Below are 23,224 nucleotides of genomic sequence, written 5' to 3'. Positions count from 1 at the left end.
CTTTTTGTTCAATTGTGGCATATGTTGTGTGCAATCGTGGCATACGCATGATTCTTTACTCAAATGAAGAAGAAGATTTTAGTTGTTTTTTCTTACAATTTGTTTTTAGTTTCTTTCATTTAATTTTAGATGGGCAAAGTGAAGCGGCGCATTTATCCTGAGGACATTGTGATCAACATTGGAGCAGGCAGTCCTGTACCTGAATGCCCAATACCTGGTCGAAGGTATGATTTACAGCTAATGCTTGCTTGTTTCTTGAGGACCAATTAACCTTAAATCTGATGCACCAATGCATGCTCAAGTGTGATTGTTCCTTTGAAATTGAGTCTTGGAAGATGTACTTAGCATTGTTAAGTGCTATGAACGCTTGCTTGATCCCTGCATTGATGTAGACACCTGGCAGTTGTTGATGACGCCCAATGTATGGGTCTGGTGATCCTTGTGCCCACCTGCACACAACACACATTGGCATGTAAAACCGTCTTGCAAGAGGACAGGTCACAGGTGTGCTCCATCGAGTTTGAATCCATTGAGATTTGTGGGTTCCAACCACTATGCTATTGCCTTGGGGGATGTATGTGTGATATTTTGAAACTGTAGAGTGTCAGGAATATGCCTACTAGAAAGAGCCCAACAAACACCCAGGAGAGAGAAAATCAAAAGAAAATGCACTTGTCAGCAGGTATGTGGACAAACTAACACACAGCTCCTCTGCACCTCTAAGTATGACTTAACAACACAGTAAATCTTTGCAATTCCTGACATACTCCCCACTGGACGATTTGTTCTCTTTGTAGGGGTTGATACCAAATGCCAATATACAATCTTCAATGGTGCCAAATGTCAAATGGTGCCTTATCCATGATGCTTCTCAGCTTCAGAGTCCACTCAGCATTGCATATGGGATTGCAGAGAGGCCCACATGCTATGGCAAGGCATGGCACACTTGATTGGAAGGATGAGGAGAGGGCTTACCACACACTTGGGGATCTGTGGCCTTAGAGTGAGGTCCTCAGGTTCTGTATGAGGGACAGGGCCATGTTGATCCACAGAGGGAGTCCCTCAATCTATCACCCTAGATGCAGTACCGATATCTATACATAGACCTCATTCTCCTTCTGTAGATTCAGCTTGGGAGATCATTGCCAGTCTTACTGCATGGCAGATTTGGAGGTTGAGATGCACTGAGGTTCTATATGGGACTCAGACTTAAGCCTCTGAGTCACTCCCAGTTATCTTGTAGGATATTGTACACACCCTTATGGCCATGTGGGGCAGGATTCAGGGCTCCTCACCGCTTCTTCTCCTGGAGAGTGAGACCATGGTTTTTTCTTCACATATACAGCCACAGGGCCTTCATGGGATTTCCACTCTCCAGATTAGTTACAACAGTGATGCATGATTTTGTATGAAACCTTTTAAGGATTCTATGCTGGATTTTTTGTAGTTTTGTCATACATAATAGAAGTCCATTTTCTGGAAAAATAAAAGGTGCCTTACCAGTTGACCCATACACCGAATTGTCACGTGATGATCATGCGCACAGAGTTCATCAAGTCCAGAATAATGCTAGAGACAAGATCAGCATTGCACTTCGAGGATGCCGAGGGCTATCATTTCAAGCTTGGCCAGATACAATTCACATGATGGACTCTTGTTTGAAGATGACCAGCATGGCATATTTGTGCCATGTGTGCAGTCACATCTGTGGGCACTTTGAATTTACAAATTGGGCTGGAGGCTTTTAATGGTTTGCCTCATATGTGGCACCTTTTCGCCACTTTTAGATTCTGTTTTGACACTAAAGGGCCATGTTGGAAACTGCATTTTTTTTAAAGACAGTAAACAGGCTCATTAACAAGGGTTCCCATGATTGGATGCCCAGGGAATCCTGGGGCAGATCAGGCCTTGGCTTGGCTCAAATCTAACACTTGGAGGTGTTATGGGACACTGGGACTAGGGTGATGAGTACAGCCTGGCGGCGTTGTGATTGTGTTTGTTTTTAAACGTTTTGACATTTTAGTGGTCTTGTTTTTGTCTGAAGGTGGAAGGAGATAAGGCATGATAACACGGTCACTTGGCTTGCTTATTGGAATGATCCGATCAACTTGAAGGAGCAGAAGTATGTCTTTTTAGCCCCAAGCAGTAGCTTGAAAGGTCAAAGTGACAAGGAAAAGTATGAGAAGGCTCGAGTCTTGAAGGTATGCCTTTTAATGTGTTTTCAGCGTAGTGCAAACCATGTACGGATTCAACAGCTTTTTAAGGTTTTAAGCAAATGGTATTCATGTTGGCAGGATTATATTGAAGACATTCGGAAAACTTACACCGAGAACTTTACCTCATCTGATCCAACCACAAGGCAAATAGCAGTGGCAACTTACCTTATTGATCGACTAGCTCTTAGAGCTGGGAATGAGAAGGTAAATCTACTGTATGTTCTCTTGCATGCACACATGCACACACACATACACAAGTAAAATTTAAGATCCATGCGAAAAAATTCATTAATATTTGTACTGATATGTTAATAATTGATCCTTTTATGAATGCAAATATATAAAAAACCTCCATAAAACAAATTTAATCAAAATTTTCATTAACGAGTCTATGTTAACAATAAATAAGTCGATGCGCGCGTGTGTGCTTGCCTGCTAAGAGGTCTGGAAATAAGCCAACTCTTGTAGGATGGGGTGCTTCAAGGCTCTTTGTAGATAGTCCTCAAAGGTAAACATGTGTTTGTCCTTGTGAGTCAATATTAAAAAAGTATGTATATTTTAATTTCTATTTGAGTCAAAGTATGTATATTTTAATTTCTATTTGAGTCATTAATATTTTTACTAATTTAGCAATTCAAGGATTAGTTGATTAATTATTATTATTTGATTATATATTTTAGAATTTATCCTCTTTTAATATCAAAGGCAGGCCTTCTGTAGTTTTGTTTGTTTCATTTTTTAATATAAATCACTTTTTTAAAACTTTGGTATTGATAGCTATTGTACATCTTAACTGTATTTGGACTCTGCATAACAGAAGTACTGTACTGATATTAATGATGGGCAGGATGATGATGAAGCAGACACAGTTGGGTGCTGCTCCTTAAAGGTGGAACATGTAACACTTGTTCCTCCAAAGTCCCTTGAGGTAAGGCATTGAATTCTCATCCTGTTGGGCAACAAGTTACACACACACTTTGAGAGAGAGAGAGAGAGAGAGAGAGAGAAGATGATATTAACATCTACGGAAGACTTCAAAAGGTACCATGGATATACTGAGCCATGGAAGAACTGAAAAGGAAATGAAAAAAAAAGATACATCTAGATAGCAGATGATCATCCTATGCTCTCTCCTCACCCAATACCAAGGGCAGAAAGATGGTCAGGCCTCTGTGTTGGGAGCATGCCATTTTGGCAGAGAACCTCCCAGAACTGTCTCTATTTGGTGGAGGGTCCTGATGCTCTGGGTTGGGGGTGTCTGGCTTGTAAAATGGATTGGGCTCTCTCGCTAAGAACTCCTCTAGGGTGTTGGTGTTGGACTCACACTCACACACACAAACCTGCACATTAGGGTTAGGTGCAGGATGGAGAAGCTCACACAGAAATGAGAGAGACAGAGAGAGAGCCAAAAGTGTGGCAGCCACAAAATGCAAGTCAACACTTGTATGTGTGTCACATCCATATAATATAGAAGTACAAAATATTATATGTAGAGTGTCCTTTCACACTTGATATCCAAGGGGAAAAACCACATGGGAAAAAATGCCCTTGGTTAAGTCCTGTTCACACATAGCACTACCATAAGTGAGCATATGCCTACAAATCCCCCCTGTAGTGGAAGTGTGAACCTGTACAAGGTAGCAGATCACTCTCTGTATGAGACTAAGCCCAAAGCTTTGCGGAAAGCTTCAAACTTTTCTCGAGGTAAAGCCTTTGTGAACAGATCTGCAACATTATCCTGTGTAGGGCAGTAAGATAAACTGATCTCCCTTGCATGTAACCTCTCTCTGACTTAGTGACAATGAATCTCAATGTGCTTGGTACGTGCATGAAATACTGGATTTCGTGCCACGGCCATAGTACTCTGGCTATCAGTGAGAATGGTGGTGGGTGTCTGCTGACACTCACGAAGATCAGCCAATAATCTCCTCAACCATACACAATCTACTATAGCTGTGAAGACTGCCCTGTACTCAGCCTCAGAAGTAGGTGTGGCAACAGTGGTACGTGCATGAAATACTGGATTTCGTGCCACGGCCATAGCACTCTGCCTATCAGTGAGAATGGTGGTGGGTGTCTGCTGACACTCACGAAGAGATCAGCCAATAATCTCCTCAACCATACACAATCTACTGTAGCTGTGAAGACTGTCGTGTACTCAGCCTCACAAGTAGATGTGGCAACAGTGGGTTGCATTTTACTCAACCAAGATATGCATGAACTGCCAAGAATAGAACAATTTCCACTGGTGGATTGCCTGGTATCATAATCACCAGCCCAATCTGAATCACTGTATGCATAAAGCTGTAAGCTGCCCCCCCTGGGATAGAACAAACCAAGATCCAGGGTACCCTGAAGATAACGAGAAATGCGTTTGATTGCTTTGCCAATGCTTTGTGCCTGGGCTGTGCATGAATTTGCTCAACAAAGACACCCCAAAAGATATGTCTGGCCTCGCGTTACACAAGTAAATGAGACATCCCACTGCCTGGATGCCGGCCTCAAAAGGCTCTCCAATATCATGCATAGTAAGCTGTACACCTGGTTCTACTGGAGTAGAAATGGGCTTACATTCATCCATGTGAAACCTTTTTAGCAAACTGTTTATGTACTTAGTTTGCTGCATAACAATGCCATCATCTGTATGCATAAACTGTATGCCGAGATAGTAGTGTAAAGGCGAGATAGTAGTGTAAAGGCCCCAAATCTGACATATCAAATTCAGCTTTCAAATCAGCTTTGAAATCTGAAATTTGTGCTTTGCTAGTACCTGTAATGAGCATGTCATCTACATACAAGATGACTATGAGAATATCGGCACCGGTTTTCTTCACATACAATGTGCTTTCAACTGGACTAAACACATAACCTTGGCTGGTTAGATGAGCATGTATTTTATCATACCAAGCTCTTGGAGCTTGCTTTAACCCATACAATGCTTTGTGTAACCTGCATACTTTATGTTCCTCACCAGGAACTACAAAACCAATGGGCTGATTTACATATACTTCCTCTTGTAAATCCCCATTTAAGAATGCAGTTTTGATGTCCAATTGATGCACTTTCCATCCTTTATGTGCAGCCAATGCAATCACTGATCTTATTGTGGTCATTCTCGAAGTAGGAGCAAAAGTCTCCTCATAATCTATTCCCTTTTTCTGGGAGTAGCAGCCACAAGTCTTGCTTTGTACCTATCAATAGTACCATCAGACTTCCTTTTGACTTTGTACACCCACTTTGTTCCAATGACATGCTTGCCTTTAGGCCTGACAAGATCTTCCACTTCTTCCATAGAAGGGGGCTGAATGGCTGGCTGTTCTACATGAGGATTTTCTTGTGTAGGGGCTGGCTGATCTGAATCCCCCCTAATTGCAATGGGTAATATAGTCCATCAAACATGTCCTGTATGCCTGTATCATTACTTTTATACAAGCTGTACATGGGCTGTTCTGAATTTTCAGCAAATACCACATCTCTACTGACAAAATCCTTCATGTTGTTGGATTATAAAGCCGGTATCCTTTGCTCTCATTGCTGTAGCCCACAAAAATGCATTTCATTGCTTTGTTATCTAGCTTTGTTCGGAGTTGTTCTGGCACATGTGCATATGCCAAACACCCAAATGTACGCATATAATCCACTGTTGGCTTTCGGCTATACCAAGCCTCAAATGGTGTTATGGTTTTCAAAGCTTTTGTTGCAACACATGAGTTGCACACATTATAGCTTCCATCCAAAAATTGTGAGGCAACTTTTGTGCTTTCACCATGCATCTTGCCATCTCCATGAGAGATCTATTTTTCCTTTCAGCTACACCATTCTGCTGCAGTGTATAAGGCACAATACATTGGTGTTTGATGCCCTTTTGAAGCATATAATCCTTGAATGCATTTGACATGTATTCTCCACCTCTATCTGAGCGGAGTGTTTGGACTTTACATCCACACATATTTTCAGCCATTGCTACAAAGTGTCGAAAGCATGCAAACACCTCTGCTTTGGCTTTCAAAGGGTAAACCCAAGCAAACCTGGAGTAGTCATCAATGATGCCCCCCTATGGATGGTGTCCGCATTGGACCACATACATCACTATGTATGAGCTGGAATTTACTTTCAGCTCTAACAGCTCCATCTTTGGGGAATGGTTTTCGTTGCATCTTTCCCAAAATACACCCCTCACATACATGTCTTGGTGGAGACTCAAGAGGCGACATATTATCAACCATATGATGCTTTTGCAAAAGCATCAAACTCCGAAAATTTACATGCCCAAAACCAGCATGCCATAGCTCTGCATCATGCATAGCAGGAGTGTGGGCAGCCACTGTATTTGCATCATAAGTACGCTTGTCATAGTTGTCCAGCTTATACAAGCCTTTGTATCGTGTTCCAGAAGTGACTATTTCATAACCCTTTGATGGGTCTTTTACCAAACACTTCCCATCCTCAAATTCAACCTTTAAACCTTGGTCGTTTATGGTTGAGACGGAGAGCAGATTTTTCTTTATGCCTGGAACATACAATACATTTTTCATACATATATTGGCACCATTGGCCGCAATAAGTATGACATTGCCAATTCCCTTTACTGGATATGTGGTATGATCTGCACATGATACAGTGCGGCCATTTGAAGCATAAACCAAGTGCTGAAATACATCTTTGCATGAAGTGATGTGGCTTGAAGCACCACTATCAAAATACCATGATACATCCTGTCTGTCAGATGCAATGCAAGACATATCATTGTCTGAAGCACTTGGTGTGTCACTAGTGCATGTGTCCAAAAAAGTGTACTCTTCGTGAATTACATTAGCTGATTGTTGTGCTTTGTCATTAGAAGAGTCTGCTACTGCATTGCCTGCTTCTTTCCTTTTCTCTTTTGCAATGCGCTTCCTACATTCACTGATGTAGTGTCCAAGCTTATGGCAATAGTGACATTTGCCTTTCTTTTTAGGCTTGTTTGCATCCCCTTTGTCAGACTTTTCACCACCAGAAGAGGGAACTGTCCATGACCAGCCTTGCTAGAGTGTTGTCCCCCATGCTTAAAGCTCTTTGCTTTACCCTTATCCTTGGCTGTAAATGCCTTGTCTCCACCACGGTTGCTTGCTAAGTTTGCTCTTCCTGCAAGAGTAAACCCACCAGCTCTTCAAAAGTGATGGGATCACCACCTCCTCTCATAGAGAGGTTGAGAGAGGTGTGAAAGCCCAAGTAGGAAGGTGGTAAAGAATGAAGAGTGTTGGTGACCAGCTGTCTGTCTGGGATAACCTCATCAATGTTGAGCAATTGTTCTTGCAAATCTTTCACTTTGGTGAGATGATCTACCATGGAATCACCCTCATCCATAGAAAGAAGATCCAATTGCCTCTTCAAGTAGGCAACTCTTGCCTCGTTGCGTACCTAATACATTGCTTCCAATGTGTCCCATGCAAGCTTCGATGTCTTGCAAGAACGAATGTGCGGAATAATAGTCCTTTTCACTGAAAGGGCTATCAATGACATGGCCTGTGCATCCCTAGAGTCCCATCTCTTCTGCTCTTGTGTGGGAGCAGGTTCTACTTCAGGAGCTCTTTGAGCACCTCACCTTCGAGGCGTGGTTGGCTGTATGGTAAGTGGGCGTGTGTCATCACCACACACGATGCCCCAAAGCCCTTTGGCTACCAGCAAATTATGGATCATGAAACTCCAGAGGGAGTAGTTAGATCCATCCAACTTGTCCTCCTGGGTGAGCACACCAAATACATCTGTAGCATTTTGAGCCATGTCAACAAAATATACTTGCAAGCAAACCAAGCACCAATGTGCACTGCCAGGCAACCAAATGTCCTGTGCAAATGTTTGCCTGCAAACTGAAGCAAGTGTAAATCTGCACCAAATTGTCCAATTACACACAATGTGTATACATATGCGACAAATCACAGCTGTAATGCCCAATTACATGCTCCAATCTGAAAAGCCCCAATTTTTATCCCCTCCAATCGCTTCAATGTGCAGTTATTGGCCAATTTTCACAAAAGCCCCAAATTTTTGCAACAGAAAGAGGCTCAATTTGCTGATTTTGATCTCAATTTGGAAAACCCCCAAATTCTAAGCAAAGCAGCATGTCCAATTTGTCATCAAATTGATTTGGGCAACTAAAACATGCATGTACTAGCCACAGCCATCCACTCTGTACATCTGCCAGGGCATTCAGGGCAAAGTCTTTTACATGCCATGCATCCCATATGTACACAAGCCCAAAACACCTTTATAAAATTTTGCCTAACAATATGCATAGCATGTGATGTGTGTCACTTCTTACCAATCTCTAACGGGGGCGACACCCATGTCCGATATATGTATAGTCCAAGTAGTTCTAACTGGATGATCCAGTTGATCTCATGTCATAAGAGGTCGAGGTAGGGGGAATCTAGGTTGTACTGAATTGGGGGGAGACGATCCATCTGTTTGCCATGTTTATGAAACCACTCAACTACCAATACCATGCATGTGTCAGTATTGGTGGGACGAGGAGGGCAGTCCAGCTCGTCTCACCCGCTCTCTCTCCCTCTCGCGATATAATTGCATAGAGGACTCTAGTGCTAGCTGTGGGAGGCGATCTCTGTCAAAAGAGTGTATACATGTTGAATCTGAGGGACGGTCTGAAAGAGGGCATTGACAACATCATCACCTGTTGCACTTTGGGTCAGTCCCAAAGGTAGTGCCACTTCAACTCTGGGTATCTGCAATGCACGCTGTCCTCCAATCCCCCCACCACGTTTGGTGTATTTGCTTTATTGAATGAGTAGAATGACAATTCTGGCTGTAAATAGCCCGGACTGAACTGACTTGGACAGCTTCCCTTGGCTGAGATTACCTTCAGCCTGGAGTTTACCCCTTGGATCTACACTTTCCACCTTGCTTGGCCCCTCCTTGGCTTGTCTATAGCCCCCTTGGTCTTCAGCACTTGCAGATGTATGAGATGGATTATGCTCTAGGCACGCCATCGCTTATATAATGTCTCCATATGCTAGTCAGTTTGCTGAAGTGTTGTCAGCCTGCTCATGACGGGGGTAAAACAGCACTAAATGCAGTTCTTATCACACGTGTGAGAAAAGGCAGCCTTGCTGGTGGTGGCCGACTGAGGTCTAGGCTGGCTGACAAGATTCCTTGGGTCTTGGACAGGCTGTTCCATGTGCTATGGGCTTGCCTAAGGCCTAGGTGGCTCTTGGTGGCTCTTGGACAGCCCTTCTATGGCTGTCCATGAGATAGATTCCTATAGAATCCATCTCTTGACCTAATCTGGTGCCCGTGCATCTGGCTGGAATCCTAATAAATGCTTGGTACACCTCTACATCATTCCAGAGGGCGACAGACGTGCGGGACATGCACTGACCTTATGTGCGGGACATGCCCACCTGACCATGACCCTCTTTAGTGGATCCTTGGCTGACTTGTCCCAGACAAGGGCTCACAAAGGGCCAGTCACCTCTCTAAGACTTGCACCAGCTGTACAAATATGGCCACATGGCATTCAAGTGCGGGGTGCACGTGACACATGGCGGCTGGCCACCTTGCTTGCAGCTCTTCCACGTGCCCACAGCTGCCTTGCTTGCAGCATATGTAGTTCATGCATGTGCTCCCTCAGGCAAATCCCTATGTGCATGATCAACAGCCGCATACCAAGCATAAAAGCACACTGCAGTCATGCAAAACGGTGCGCAGCATATTATTATAGCACCCGGCAAGAAGAAGACATGCACCAAATTATGGTTTCTGCATTTTAAGGCAGCTGGGACAGCATACCCTCTTGCACATGCATATATATTCTCTTGCACATGTATACGTTCCTAGTATTCCATGATTAGATTCCATGGACAGTTTTGTATCACCCCAGTGAGATAGCTTTGTTTTGTTTCTATTTTATTTTCCATTCCACGATGAGATATGCCATGGACATTATTGTATCACTTTGGTCTCATAGGCCCATTGGGTCTTTAGTAGACGCTTAATATATCTTTCTTTCTTTCTTTGTTTCTCTCTCTCTCTATCATGCGTAGAATCCACAAGGTTCCATCATGCAAACATAGAGTCGGTGGCCGAGAGATACTTGGATAGGGCGACCTTGACACACATGCAAGGAACACAAACCTTGTAGTTTTCCCGCCTTCGTGATCAGGCTTCACTCTGATACTGTAAGACCCCTCCCAAAGGATCACATCAACACGATTAAACACACAAGGTTAGAACGACGTAGAAGGGTGTAGGCCCAACCATCCAGAATCTCCCCTCCTGTGGTCTCTCTATCTGTGTCCACCAATGGGTAGCAAGTCCTGGCGCCCATACCGCTGCTCCATACATCAATGCCGGTGTGACTAATGTGTCAAATAGCCACCCTTTCGTCTGGGGCTCCTGAAAATGCGCCTGGTGGCATTGTCTCTCTAGCATAGCCAATGCTGTATATCCCCATGTCAATCTGGCTCTGGCTGCTGAACCCATGGTGAAGCGCGTGGTTGCTGCAGAGAAGGTAACCCCTAGGTACACGTATGATGTCACCACCTCCACCTGGCATCCTCCGAGAGTCAATGTCAGCTGACACCTGCCCTGTCGAGAGAGAGAGAGAGAGAGAAATGAAATGATATATTAACGTCTCTAAGAGGCCATAGTGGCCTATGAGACCAAAACTGAGAGTCCATTTGAAGTTGGTGTCTCATCAAAGAGAACTACTAAATGAGACTAAAAAGTACAATAAACTGATTGTCCTACAGTTATAAGAACAGAACTGTAAGACTCCGAGATGATACTGAGTAGAAAATACTGGAAAATACTGAAAAATGTATATCAGGTAGATACATGTATGCTGATCAGTTGAAGTGTTACCCTCTCCTTAGATCAAGTATCTCCACCATGGGGCTGTCTAGAATAGAGAGGTCGTAGAAGCGAGGTAGGCACCTCCGATGCCGAGCAATAATGGCTTTGATTTGGCGATGGTGAGGATGCCGTGGGGTGGGCGTGGTCGACGAGCGCGACATAAGATAACTGCTCTATCACTGGTGACTCCCTGGGAGCGTGGTCGGTGCCCTGATGGCCCAATGGAGGAGGTATCAGGGGGTGTGTGGGATGGGTTGCTGGTGCTGAAGAAATCTGTCAGGGTCCTCTGTCTAGGTACATCATGGCTTGGGCTCCTGTCTGCCAAGAGGGTCTCTCTGTGTCTCCTGAGCTCAAGTAGAAACAATCCGAGACATCTCTGATGCTCAAACTCCATGACCCTGCATAATGGCCCAAAACCCTCTCGGAAGAGGCAGTGATATCTCCCTCGGATCTCATAATAGACTGTACATCGGCAAATGTAGTGTTCCTTTGTCTCTACCTCTTGGTAGCATAGTTGACTGGCACAACATATCCCATGTGATAGGTGTACATCCATGAACGCCGGGCGGGTGATAAAATCATCCGGTGAGAGGTGTAGAAAATGGCTCTTGTAATGAGCCATTTTCGTGCCCAAGGACTCAAGGGGGCTAGTCCATGTCCTCTCTGTGTCCACTCTGATGATATCCATCCTGATCACGCGGTTTTGCTCTATGCGGGTGAGATCCAAAAATGGACAATCCAGACTGTACTGAAAGGGTGGTAGTACCTCTATCTGCAAACCATGTAGGTCAAACCATGATCTCATCTGAGCGTACCATTAATGAGTATCTCCATCCTCTGCCAACTGTATGGATGAGGTCAATGCCAATCGGGAGTACCTCTGCTGAGGGAGCTCCCATAGCTGCTGTAAAAAGGTAACTACCTGGAATAGGGCCTCGGTTACTACTGGTGGGGCACCCAGCTCAGCCCGAACAATCTCATGTGGTACTGATGATTTGCTCCGAATCATGCGGGCAAGCATCATAATTAGTGGTCTCTCCATTTGCCTACATCCCTCATCTGTCCCTCTCTGAGATCTGTGATGTATACTAGGTCCTGAAATTGAAGCACCGTACAGGAGGGTCGGTGTGACAAGCATATCAAATAGCCACAATTTGGTGCGTGGCTCCTGAAACTGTATGTGTGCACACTGCCTCTCAAGTGCCCCCAAGGCTGCATGCCCTCGAGCTAATCTAGCTGCTGCTGCCTCCTTCAAGGAGAAACGCGGTCCGATGAAAGTAACTCCCAAGTAGACATATGACTTGAAGTACTCTACCGGCTCCCCTCGGAAATTGAATCGAGGCTCTGATCTCGTCACCCATGCCTGTGTGGTGTTAAACACCATAACCTTGGTTTTCCCAAGGTTCACTGTCAGATCTTTATCCGCACAGAAAGCCTGTAATGCATCCAGGTTTCTCTGTAATCCCTCCGGAGAGTCTGAGATTAGAACAATATCATCAGCATATAACAAGATGCGTATCAACACCCTTGCCAGGCATGCCCCTGGGCCTCCCAATCTGTCTACATAATCAGAGACCACATCAATGTACAGTCCAAAGAGGGCGGGCGATAGCGGGCATCCCTGCTTCACCCCTATCGTGCTGGTCACCCTATCAGATAGTCTGCCTAGAGCTCGGACTCTGCTTGTCACAAACTCATACAAAGCATATATCCCCCACTGCATATCCTCGGGTACCTCAATGTCATGCAATCTGTGCATAAGCCTGGCACGTGGTACGGTATCGAAGGCTTTGCGGAAGTCCACAAAGCAACAATATATCCTTCTCTTATGTGCCCTACCCTGTTCAATAAGTGCCCGAAGTGTCAGTATGTGATCCAAGGTAGTAAATCCTCTCCTGAAGCCAGCCTGTCCATGTGCTCAATGACCATGCCTCTCTGCCCATCGGCTCAGCTCCGACCCCAGTATAGAGCCATATAATTTGGCCAAGTAATGACCAATCATGATCGTCCTGTAGTTGCCTGGCACCATGGGGTCCCCACTCTTAAAGAGTGGTACAATGATATGCTCTGTCTAGCTTGTCGGAAGACCCTCACAAATGGCACGATTAAACACATGTACGATGAGCGGAGCCAAAGTGTCTCGTGCATATGAGAAGTGCTCTCCAACTAGTCCATCATGATCCTGTGCCTTTCCATTCTGTAACCTGTCTATCGCATCTAGCACCATCTGCATAGTAAAAGAGGTGCTGCTAGCCGGTCTAGCTCCCAGTGGAGGGGGTGTGGGGGGCTGTCCTGGTGCATCATATAGCTCTCTAGCATAAGTATGCCATGCCTCAGGTGCAATTATCGGAGTACCAGGCTGTCTCTCCTGAAACATCTTCCATGCCCTCTTGCTATCCTTCCCGAGCAAGAGTTGGTAGATCTCCTCCTCTAGCTTAGCTAGATAGGCTCGTTTCTTCCTACGCACAAGTCGCCGAAAGATCATCCTAGCCTGTCTATGCGTGTGAGACCCAATGGCAATCTCACGCTGTAGTTGTTCTCGTGTCTCACGACACTCATCATCATACCAACTGTTCTGTGGGGCAGTGCTGCGGGGGTGGGTGGAAGGGATAATAGTGCAGGGAAACACATATGAGGTGGATGCATGTAGTACACCCGCCAATCCTCTCGTGATCTTGTCTAGAGGGCTATGCGTGTCTAAAGCGAACAAGCCATCAGATACTGCATCTCGATAAACCCCAACTGTCTCACGTGTAAACTGATATCTCGGGTCCTAGGTAGATGAGTGGCTGGCCCATCTCTCGGGGATCTACCTACTAGTGTGAGACTCAGGTATGCATGGTCGGCTGCTATGCCAATGGGCCTTCTGGAAATCGTGAAACCCTGCACATCAGGTATCAATGAAGGAGATCCCATCAAGTAGTCCAGTGTGCTCACTCCCCCTTTAGAGTTCTAGTGTGTGAGAGCATCTGATCCTTGCCATCTCAATAAGCCATTGTATATGACCAACCCATGTGCACTCCCGAGTATGAGAAATTGCCTGCCATAATCTGTAATCTCCCCCTCATCCTGTGCTAATCTCTGCAACCCTACATCCTCTGCCGTGATCTCCCGGTACATAGCCTCTTGAGTATCATACAACTGTGTCTGCTCTGTGCCTGTACGTGCATTAAAGTCTCCCAATAATAATATGTCTCCCATGCTAGCAAACCTCATGATATCATCATATAGTGGTATATAGGGCGACTCTCCTGATGGTGCAGTACCTCGCATCTGCATCTCTTATGTACCACATGTATTTTGTCACGAAGCTCCTCCCTGTAAAGTATTGCCACTCCTCCAGGTCCTCTGGTACCTCCCACTGTGCGTGGCTGAGGGCGGAAAAGTAATTCCCATCTATAACCCCGAGCGTTAGGAAGCCTCTTGTTTGTGCACTGATGGGTCTCTGTATACATAGCAATATCACTGTGCCTGAAAGTATCCTGCATCTGTTCTAAGGGCCCCGTTGCAATTCCACACCGTGAATCGCAAGGTCTCATAGGCCGCGCACCGTCAAGCGGGCCTCCTCTCCGTAATGATGACTCGGCCATCTCTGTATACCGCCCATTTCCCCTCTCTATCTCTGTATAGATAGAAAGAGAGAGAGAGAGATGAAATGATATATTAACCTGTCTAAGAGGCCATAATGGCCTATGAGACCAAAACTGAGAGTACATCTGAAGTTGGTGTCTCATCAAAGAGAACGACTAAATGAGACTAAAAAGTACAATAAACTGATTGTCTTACAGTTATAAAAACATAATTGTAAGACTCTGAGATGATACTGAGTAGAAAAAATTGGAAAATGTATATCAAGTAGATCCATGTATGCAGATCAGTTGAAGTGTTGCCCTCTCCTTAGATCAAGTATCTCTGCCATGGGGCTGTCTAGAATGGAGAGGTCGTACAAGCGAGGTAGGCGCCTCCGATGCAATAATGGCTTTGATCTGGCGATAGTGAGGATGTCGTGGTCGGGATCTTGGTGGGCGTGGCCGACGAGCACGACATAAGATGATTGCTCTATGAGTGGTGACTCCCTGGGAGCGTGGCCGGTGCCCTGATGGCCCAATGGAGGAGGTATCACGAGGTGTGTGGGCTAGGTTGCTAGTGCTGGTGCCGAAGAAATTTGTCAGGATCCTCTGTCTAGGTACGTCATGGCTCGGTCTCCAGTCTCCAGTCTACCAAGAGGGTCTCTCTGTGTCTCCTGAGCTCAAGTAGAACAATCCTAGGCATCTCTGATCCTCAAACTCCATGACCCTGCGTAACGGCCCAAAACCCTCTTGGAAGAGGCGGTGATATCTCCCTCGGATCTCATAATAGACTGTACAACGGCAAATGTAGTGCTCCTCTGTGTCTGCCTCCTGGTAGCATAGCTGACAAATGTGGTCATCCAAGATTTGATGCACATATCGCCCTATCTCAATCCGTAGCTGGTGTGATGAGGTCCGGATCTGTCCAATGGCACAACGTATCCAATGTGATAGGTGTACATCCATGTACACCGGGCGGGTGAAAAAATCATCTGGTGAGAGGTGTAGAAAATGGCTCTTGTAATGAGCCATTTTCGTGCCTAAGGGCTCAAGGGGGCTAGTCCATGTCCTCTCTGTGTCCACTCTGATGATATCCATCCTGATCACGCGGTTTTGCTCGAAGCGGGTGAGATCCAAAAATGGACAATCTAGACTGTACTGAAAGGGTGGTAGTGCCTCTATCAACAAACCATGTAAGTCAAACCTTGATCTCATCTGAGCGTACCATTAATGAGTATCTCCATCCTCTGCCAACTGTATGGATGAGGTCAAATGCCAATCGGGAGTACCTCTGCTGAGGGAGCTCCCATAGCCGTTGTAAAAAGGTGACTGCCTAGAAAAGGGCCTCGGTCACTATTGGTGCGGCACCTAGCTCAGCCCGGACAGTCACATGTGGTACTGATGATTTGCTGCGAATCATGCGGGCAAGCATCATAATCAGTGGTCTCTCCATTTGCCTCCATCCCTCATCCGTCCCTCTCTGAGATCTGTGATGTATGTTGGGCCCCCAAATTGGAGCTCCGTACAGGAGGGTCGGTGTGACAAGCGTATCAAATAGCCACAATTTGGTGCGTGGCTCCTGAAACTGTATGTGTGCACACTGCCTCTCAAGTGCCCCCAAGGCTGCATGCCCTCGAGCTAATCTAGCTGTTGCTGCCTCCTTCAGGGAGAAACGTGGTCCTGTGAAAGTAACTCCCAAGTAGACATATGACCTGACGTACTCAACCGGCTCCCCTCGGAAAGTGAATTGAGGCTCTGATCTCATTACCCATGCTTGTGTGGTGTTAAACACCATAACCTTGGTTTTTCCAAGGTTCCTTTTTAGATCTCTATCCGTACAGAATGCCTGTAATGCATCCAGATGTCTCTGTAATCCCTCCGGAGAGTTTGAGATTAGAACAATATCATCAACATTTAACAAGATGGGTATCAACACCCCTGCCAGGCATGCCCCTGGGCCTCCCAATCTGTCTACATAATTGGAGACCACATCAATGTACAATCCAAAGAGGGTGGGCGATAGTGGGCATCCCTGCTTCACCCCTATCGTGCTGGTCATTATATCGGATAGTCCGCCTGGACCTCGGACTCTGCTTGTCATAGACTCATACAAAGCATGTATCCCCCACTGCATATCCTCGGGTACCTCAATGTCATGCAATCTGTGCATAAGCGTGGCACGTGGTACGGTATCGAAGGCTTTGCGTAAGTCCACAAAGTAGTAGTATATCCTTCTCTTCTATGCCCTGCCCTCTTCAATAAGTGCCCGAAATGTCAGTATGTGATCCAAGGTAGTAAATCCTCTCCTGAAGCCGGCCTGTCCATGTGCTCGATGACCATGCCTCTGCCCAACGGCTCAGCTCCGACTCCAATATAGAGCCATATAGTTTGGCCAAGTAATGACCAATCATGATTGTCCTGTAGTTGCCTGGTACCATGGGGTCCCCATTCTTAAAGAATGGTACAATGATATGCTTTGTCTAGCTTGCCGGGAAACCCTCACAAATGGCACGATTAAACACATGTACGATGAGCGGAGCCAAAGTGTCGCGCGCATATGAGAAGTGCTCTCCAACTAGCCCGTCATGATCCTGTGCCTTTCCATTCTGTAACCTGTCTATCGCATCTAGCACCATCCGCATAGTAAAAAAGGTGCTACTAGCCGGTCTAGCTCCCAGTGGAGGTGGGGTGGGGGGCTGTCCTGGTGCATCATATAGCTCTCTAGCATAAGCATGCCATGCCTCAGGTGCAGTACTCGAAGTACCAGGCTGTCTCTCCTGAAACATCTTCCATGCCCTCTTGCTGTCCTTCCCCAGGAAGAGTTGGTAGATCTCCTCCTCTAGCTTAACCAGGTAGGCTCGTTTCTTCCTCTGCACAAGAGAGAGTTATATTAAACTCCTCAAAAGACCCAATGGGTCTATGAGACCATGTCACATGCACTCTGCACTCAGTGCATGGTGACAAGATGGCTCATCATCAGAAGTGCATCAGTTGTACAGTTTTAGAACCCAATAGGATGATATTTGTCGTACGCCGTGACCCCATAGTACATCCTCAGTCCAGGATAAGTCAGCAGGCACGAGCTACGTAGGTCATTCCTCAGCCTTAGTGGGTCAGTCAGTCAGTCAAGTCCCTTAACCCACTTGGAGAGAATCATTCATGCATGTAGAGTCAGTAGAAGCCTTAGGGTTTGCATCAGAAAGCACTCTGCATCTTGCATAATATGCATACATATGCCTGTGCATCATTTAGAACATCCCCAAAGCCTTAGGGAATTTACTGGGATTGAATCTTCAGGGCTGGAAACTGCTGTGGACAGAAACGCTGAAGTGTAGGGGTACTGAGGAACTGAAACGCAGACCTATAGGGCTGCTGAACTGCAAAACGCAGGTGTTCTGAAGCTGCTGGACAGAAACGCTGAGGTCCTGAGGCTGCTGGACAGAAACGCATGCATGTACTGCTGATTTGGAGACTGTAGAGGACTGAATCAGGGCTGCTTTGGTGCTGAAAACAGGCTGATTGGAGGCTGATAGCAGGCGCCTAGGGCTGACTGAGGCTAGGGTTTCTCAAGGGGCTGGAGAAGCAAGCTTATGGGCTCTAGGGCTGGATTAGTCTTGGGCTGAAGGCAAGAATGCTCCTAGGGCTGAGGAGGAGAGCTCTTAGCACAATGAAGACTGAATGAGAAAAGAGGCTCTAGGCAAGCCTATTTATACTAACTGGAGGTTGGTCATTTAATAAAGTTAATATTTATAAATGCCCAATAATGCAAATAATGATAAATAAATACTAATAAATATGGAAAAAATACCAGATAAGTCTACAGCAGTTTCCAGCCCTGAATCTGTTGTTTGCATCAGTGTCCAGCCTTCTATGCATCATCCACACATTCAGCAGTCATCTGGTGAAGGTAACACAGCATTCATATGTGTTTTCAGCATTCTAACAGTGTGTAGAACAGTCCACCTTCTTCTTCTTTGAGCCTCAGGTGTGCAGCCCTTCCTCATGCCCTTGGGAAGAGTGCATAGGCTCGAGATCAAGTCATTGAGGTGTTTCTACAGCAGTGTACAGATCAGCCGCTCTCCGATCCTCCGAGATCTTGCGTTTGGCTTATCTACAGTCCACAGTCATTCTCTCTAAAGTAATAAAGCAAATACTATCTCGTTATCGGGATAGGGGACCCTTCAGTGGGTAATTCGGGACCCAATCTGTTGTACAGTTCTCATCTATCTCTCTCTCATCTCTTTAAAGTTTGAAGTAATGAAATGGATTGCTAAACTCACGAAACTCAGGATATAGAAGACGGTGTGAGCATTTGTGTGACAGGATCAACCAATACAAAGACTTCCGCTGCATATCACAGTGGTATCAGATTCAGATAGTCCCCACACACCGTATCCTAGCGTGGGGGCATCCTCGGATGGTTAGATTGCGTTCCGGCACGACCACCGACTTCAGCATCATGTCTACAGGAGAGAGTACTCATCAGCCGGAAGACGTCTCCCCCGAAGGAGACCTTGTTCTTCCGCCTACAGCAGACACCATAGCTCTTCTTAGAGCTCAGAACCAGCTACTCATGGAGCGTCTCCAACTCTTGGAGGCAGCAGCAGCACGCCCTTCTACACCTCCAACAGCACCCGACTACATCTCCCTCTTCTTTCAGATGGAACAACAAAGGAGAGAGGACGAGGCCCGAAGGAGAAGAGAAAAAGAAGAAAGACGGGACTATGAGGAAGCCCAACGCAGGATCGACGAAGACCGGTGTCAGGCTGAACTCGCCGCTCGAGAACACCAACGTGAGCTTGATCGAGAACGTATGTTACTCGAACACCAACGGGAAAAGGAGGCCATACACCTGAGGTATCAGCAGCTCTCCTCAGTCTCCCCAGTCATAGGTGTCACCAGCCAGCATCCCGCAGCAGCAACCACCATCATTCGCAGTCAACCGAATTTCAGCAAGTATGATGGTAAGTGTGATCATTCTTCAGTTAATCAATTTGTTCATCAGTTTAATGCTCATTTTCCATTAGCTAGGATCACAGACCCACAAGATAAAGTCCACTTAGCGGCTCCCCATCTCACTGGTGAGGCAGTCACTTGGTGGCAGCATTGGTCTAGTATTCATACAGACCAGGCCACAGGTGTCACAGCCTTTGACTGGGACATCTTTGTCCATGACCTGAAGACCAGATTTCTCCCGCCCCAGTACATGACCGGTCTGAAAGACGAGTTCTATTGGACTCAGACAGAACGGTTCCCCAGTGCTTCAGTTTTCCGGTAAGGTTATTACTTTAGCACAGCAGTTAGGGTTATCTGAGCAGGCCAAGATGGAGCAATTCATTCGTGGATTGGACTCCAACATTCGGTTCACAGTTCGTAACTTTGAACCAAGTACATATGACCGGGCTCTGACTCTCGCTCAGAATGAAGAAATGAAGCTCAACGGGGGCAAGCCCAAGCAGACATCTCAGTCCAGTACCAAACCCCAGCAGCAGCAATCAGCTGCACAGACAGGGAAAGGTAACGCATCTTCTAAAGATGCTAAGAAGGACAACAGTAATAGCTCCAGTTCAGGGGGTAAGAAGGATAAAGAACCTAAGAAAACCGCTGATGAAAAGGCTAAAGCAAGCATTACTGGAGGTTATCTTCCTCCAGAGGAGCAAAAGAAGTACCAGTCAGAAAATAGATGTTTTTTCTGTCATATTATAGGGCATGGTAAGAAGGATTGCCACAAATGGCAAGCGGCACAAGTTGCCAAAGCTCCTTCTGCCACAGTTGCCACAGCCTCCCCAGCTCCTCCAGCCCCGCCTACTACCTCAAATGTAGTTCAACTTTTACCTTCCATGCATCCTATGCCATCAGTGGTATTTGATGCTAAGCAGGAGGGTGAGAGCGATGCTGCTCAGAAGAGCCTCATCCGAGCTTATGGCTCTGCCCAGGGCCGACAGTTTGTAGTCCTTTTCGATATGGGCAGTTCTGAAGACGCCATATCTCCCCAGTTGGCTAATAAATTGAACTGCAGTTTAGTCCCATATCATCTGGATGTGGACGGGTTTACACCTGGTCTTCGCACCCACATTTCCCAGAAGGCACAGCAGTTTGCCTTTGAAGTTCAGAAGGCCTCATTTCAACGAGATTTCATCGTCTCCCCTCTGTTAGGGTGTGACATGATCTTAGGAATTCAGTGGTTCCGTCAGTATGAGCCTATTCCCAATTGGGGGCAGGACACTTTTACTATTTGTAAAGGTTTTCCTGAGCCTGTCATGATTCGAGGGGATAGAAGCATTCTTGGCATCCCATTGATTTCCCATCTCCAGGCCCCAGACGAGCTATCCGCAAGGGAGCAGAAGGAGCACTCCTTTATGTTCGTGCTCAAGCAGACCCTCCCTCAGTAGTAGCATCCATTACATCTTCAGTCCCTCAGTTAGCAGACCTCCTATCCAGACACCAGGACATTATGCTTAGGGACGATCTCCCACCCAGTCTCCCACCCTCTCGCCTTGAGGACCATCACATTGATTTGGTCCCTGGATAAAATCCTCCTAGCAGGTTTCCCTATCGTCTTTCCAAGACTTTAGAGGGCGAGTTGGAAAAGCAGTTATCTGAGCTTCTCCGAGCCGGATTCATTCGGCCTTCTTCCTCCCCATTTGCTGCACCTATCCTATTTGTCCAAAAGAAGGACAAGTCTGCACGCCTTTGTGTAGACTACAGGGCATTAAACAAACTCACTATCAAGAATAAGTTTCCTATGCCCAGGATAGAGTACATTTTGGAGCGTTTAGACAGTGCTAAGTTTTTCACTAAGATCGACCTCAAGAGTGGTTACCATCAGGTCCGCATTTTTGAAGCTGACATTCCAAAAACAGCTTTCAGGACAGAGCGTGGTCACTACGAGTTCGTAGTCATGCCTTTTGGGCTTACAAATGCACCCGCAACGTTCAATAAGATGATGTCTAGGATTTTCGCAGTCCACATTGGAAAGTGTGTTTTCATATTCCTTGATGACATACTAGTCTTCTCAGCCAGAAAGCTGCCTCAGAAGCACCTGTATTAAAGTTAGCATCATGGGACGAACCTTTCGAGGTCATCACCGATGCCAGCAATGTAGCCATAGGTGCAGTCCTCCAGCAAGACAATAGACCTGTGGCATATTACAGCAGAAAGTTGGATGTCGCCGAAAAGAATTATTCGGTATATGACAAAGAGCTTTTGGGTGTGATCACAGCGCTCAAACATTGGAAGCCTTTTCTTTATGGACAGGCCTTCACAGTGAAAACAGACCACCAAGCACTTAATTGGCTTCAGACTATGCCAAGTGCCCAGTGGAGTGATCGACAGGCCAGGTGGAGTCAAATCTTCCAACAGTTTGGAGGTATGATTGAATACATCCCTGGTAAGCATAACCCAGTCGCTGATGCTCTCAGTCGAAAGTCCAGCATCCAGGCAGTCCAAGAAGCTACCATTCTCGAAATCACGGGGAAGGACTTGGATAGTATGAAAGACCAATATGTCGACTCCCCTGAGTTTGGTACTCAGTATAGTTTGGCCCTCACTTCTGAGCCTGGCCACTATTCAGTACAGAACGGTTGGTTGTTCTACAAGAACCGTCTCTGTGTTACTCGGGAAAAGCGTTCCGCTCTTCTCCACGATGCCCATGACTCCTTAGTTGGAGGACATAGGGGTATCAACAGTACCCTCGAGAAATTAGAACGGTCCTTTTATTGGCCAAAGATGAGGCGTGATGTCTATGCACATGTACAAGCCTGTAAGATTTGTCAAAAAGTCAAGGTTCCCCATACAAAGAAGGCAGGTTTACTTCAACCTTTGCCTATCCCCGATGGACCTTTTATCGACATATCTATGGACTTTGTAGGGCCTCTACCAGCATCCATTGGATCCCGTAACACTCAGTGTTTTACCATTGTGGATCGCTTTAGTAAGTTCTGCATGCTCATCCCATGCAAGCATACGGCCACAGCCGAGGACGTAGCCCGTCTGTTTCTCAAGCATTGGTATCCAATTTGTGGTTTGCCTAGCACCATAACATCAGACAGAGATTCCAAGTTTACCTCGCATTTCTGGAGGGCATTATTTGAAAACTTTGGAACTAAGTTGCAGTTGTCTAGTGCATTCCATCCCCAGACAGATGGCCAGACAGAAATTTATAATCAGTTGGCCTTTGATGTCCTCAAGTCATATTGTCATGACCAGCAGTCCAATTGGGAGCACTATCTTCCGTTGGTCCAAGCTATCTTGAACGACACTCATTCATCCAGTGTCAGACGGACTCCATATGAAGCAGCCTTTGGTCGCCGTTTTTCTTCTCTTTTGATGAGAATGGTGTCTCCATCTTTAGAGGCTAATAAAACCACAGAAGCATTTTCCGAGATCATTGAGTCAGTCAAGGACCGCTTGACCAAAGCTTAGGAAGCATATAGCAGACAGGCAAATAAATCTAGACGAGATGTCCACTTCAAGGAAGGGGATTGGGTCTATTTGCGTATCATGAAGCAGAGATTGAAACAAGTGGGCAAACGTTGTCCCAAGCTTTCATTCCGTAGTTTTGGCCCTTTTCCAATCGTTAAGAAGATA

General features: G+C 46.0%; 1 protein-coding gene across 4 annotated transcripts in view; it reads left to right on the top strand.

Annotated features, from left to right (window-relative positions):
* The window catches only part of LOC147613790 (DNA topoisomerase 1 beta-like), a 70,276-nt gene that overhangs the window by 26,588 nt on the left and 20,464 nt on the right, over positions 1–23,224 (top strand). For all 4 annotated transcript variants that reach the window (XR_015263271.1, XM_086781779.1, XM_086781781.1 and 1 more), the window contains exons 6-9: positions 130–224; positions 2,045–2,201; positions 2,295–2,420; positions 3,064–3,144. Coding sequence is in view for 3 of the 4 variants with exons in the window: in XM_086781779.1 (XP_086637905.1) it covers positions 130–224; positions 2,045–2,201; positions 2,295–2,420; positions 3,064–3,144 (459 nt within the window). In the remaining variant the exon portion in view is untranslated. The remainder of the gene's footprint in view (positions 1–129; positions 225–2,044; positions 2,202–2,294; positions 2,421–3,063; positions 3,145–23,224) is intronic.

Source organism: Cibotium barometz, chromosome 43 (assembly GCF_041138505.1).
Source record: "Cibotium barometz isolate CiBa-2024 chromosome 43, ASM4113850v1, whole genome shotgun sequence".
Lineage (NCBI taxonomy): Eukaryota > Viridiplantae > Streptophyta > Polypodiopsida > Cyatheales > Cibotiaceae > Cibotium > Cibotium barometz.
Note: the sequence above shows the minus strand (reverse complement) of the source record. Positions and strands in the feature narration are given on the sequence as shown.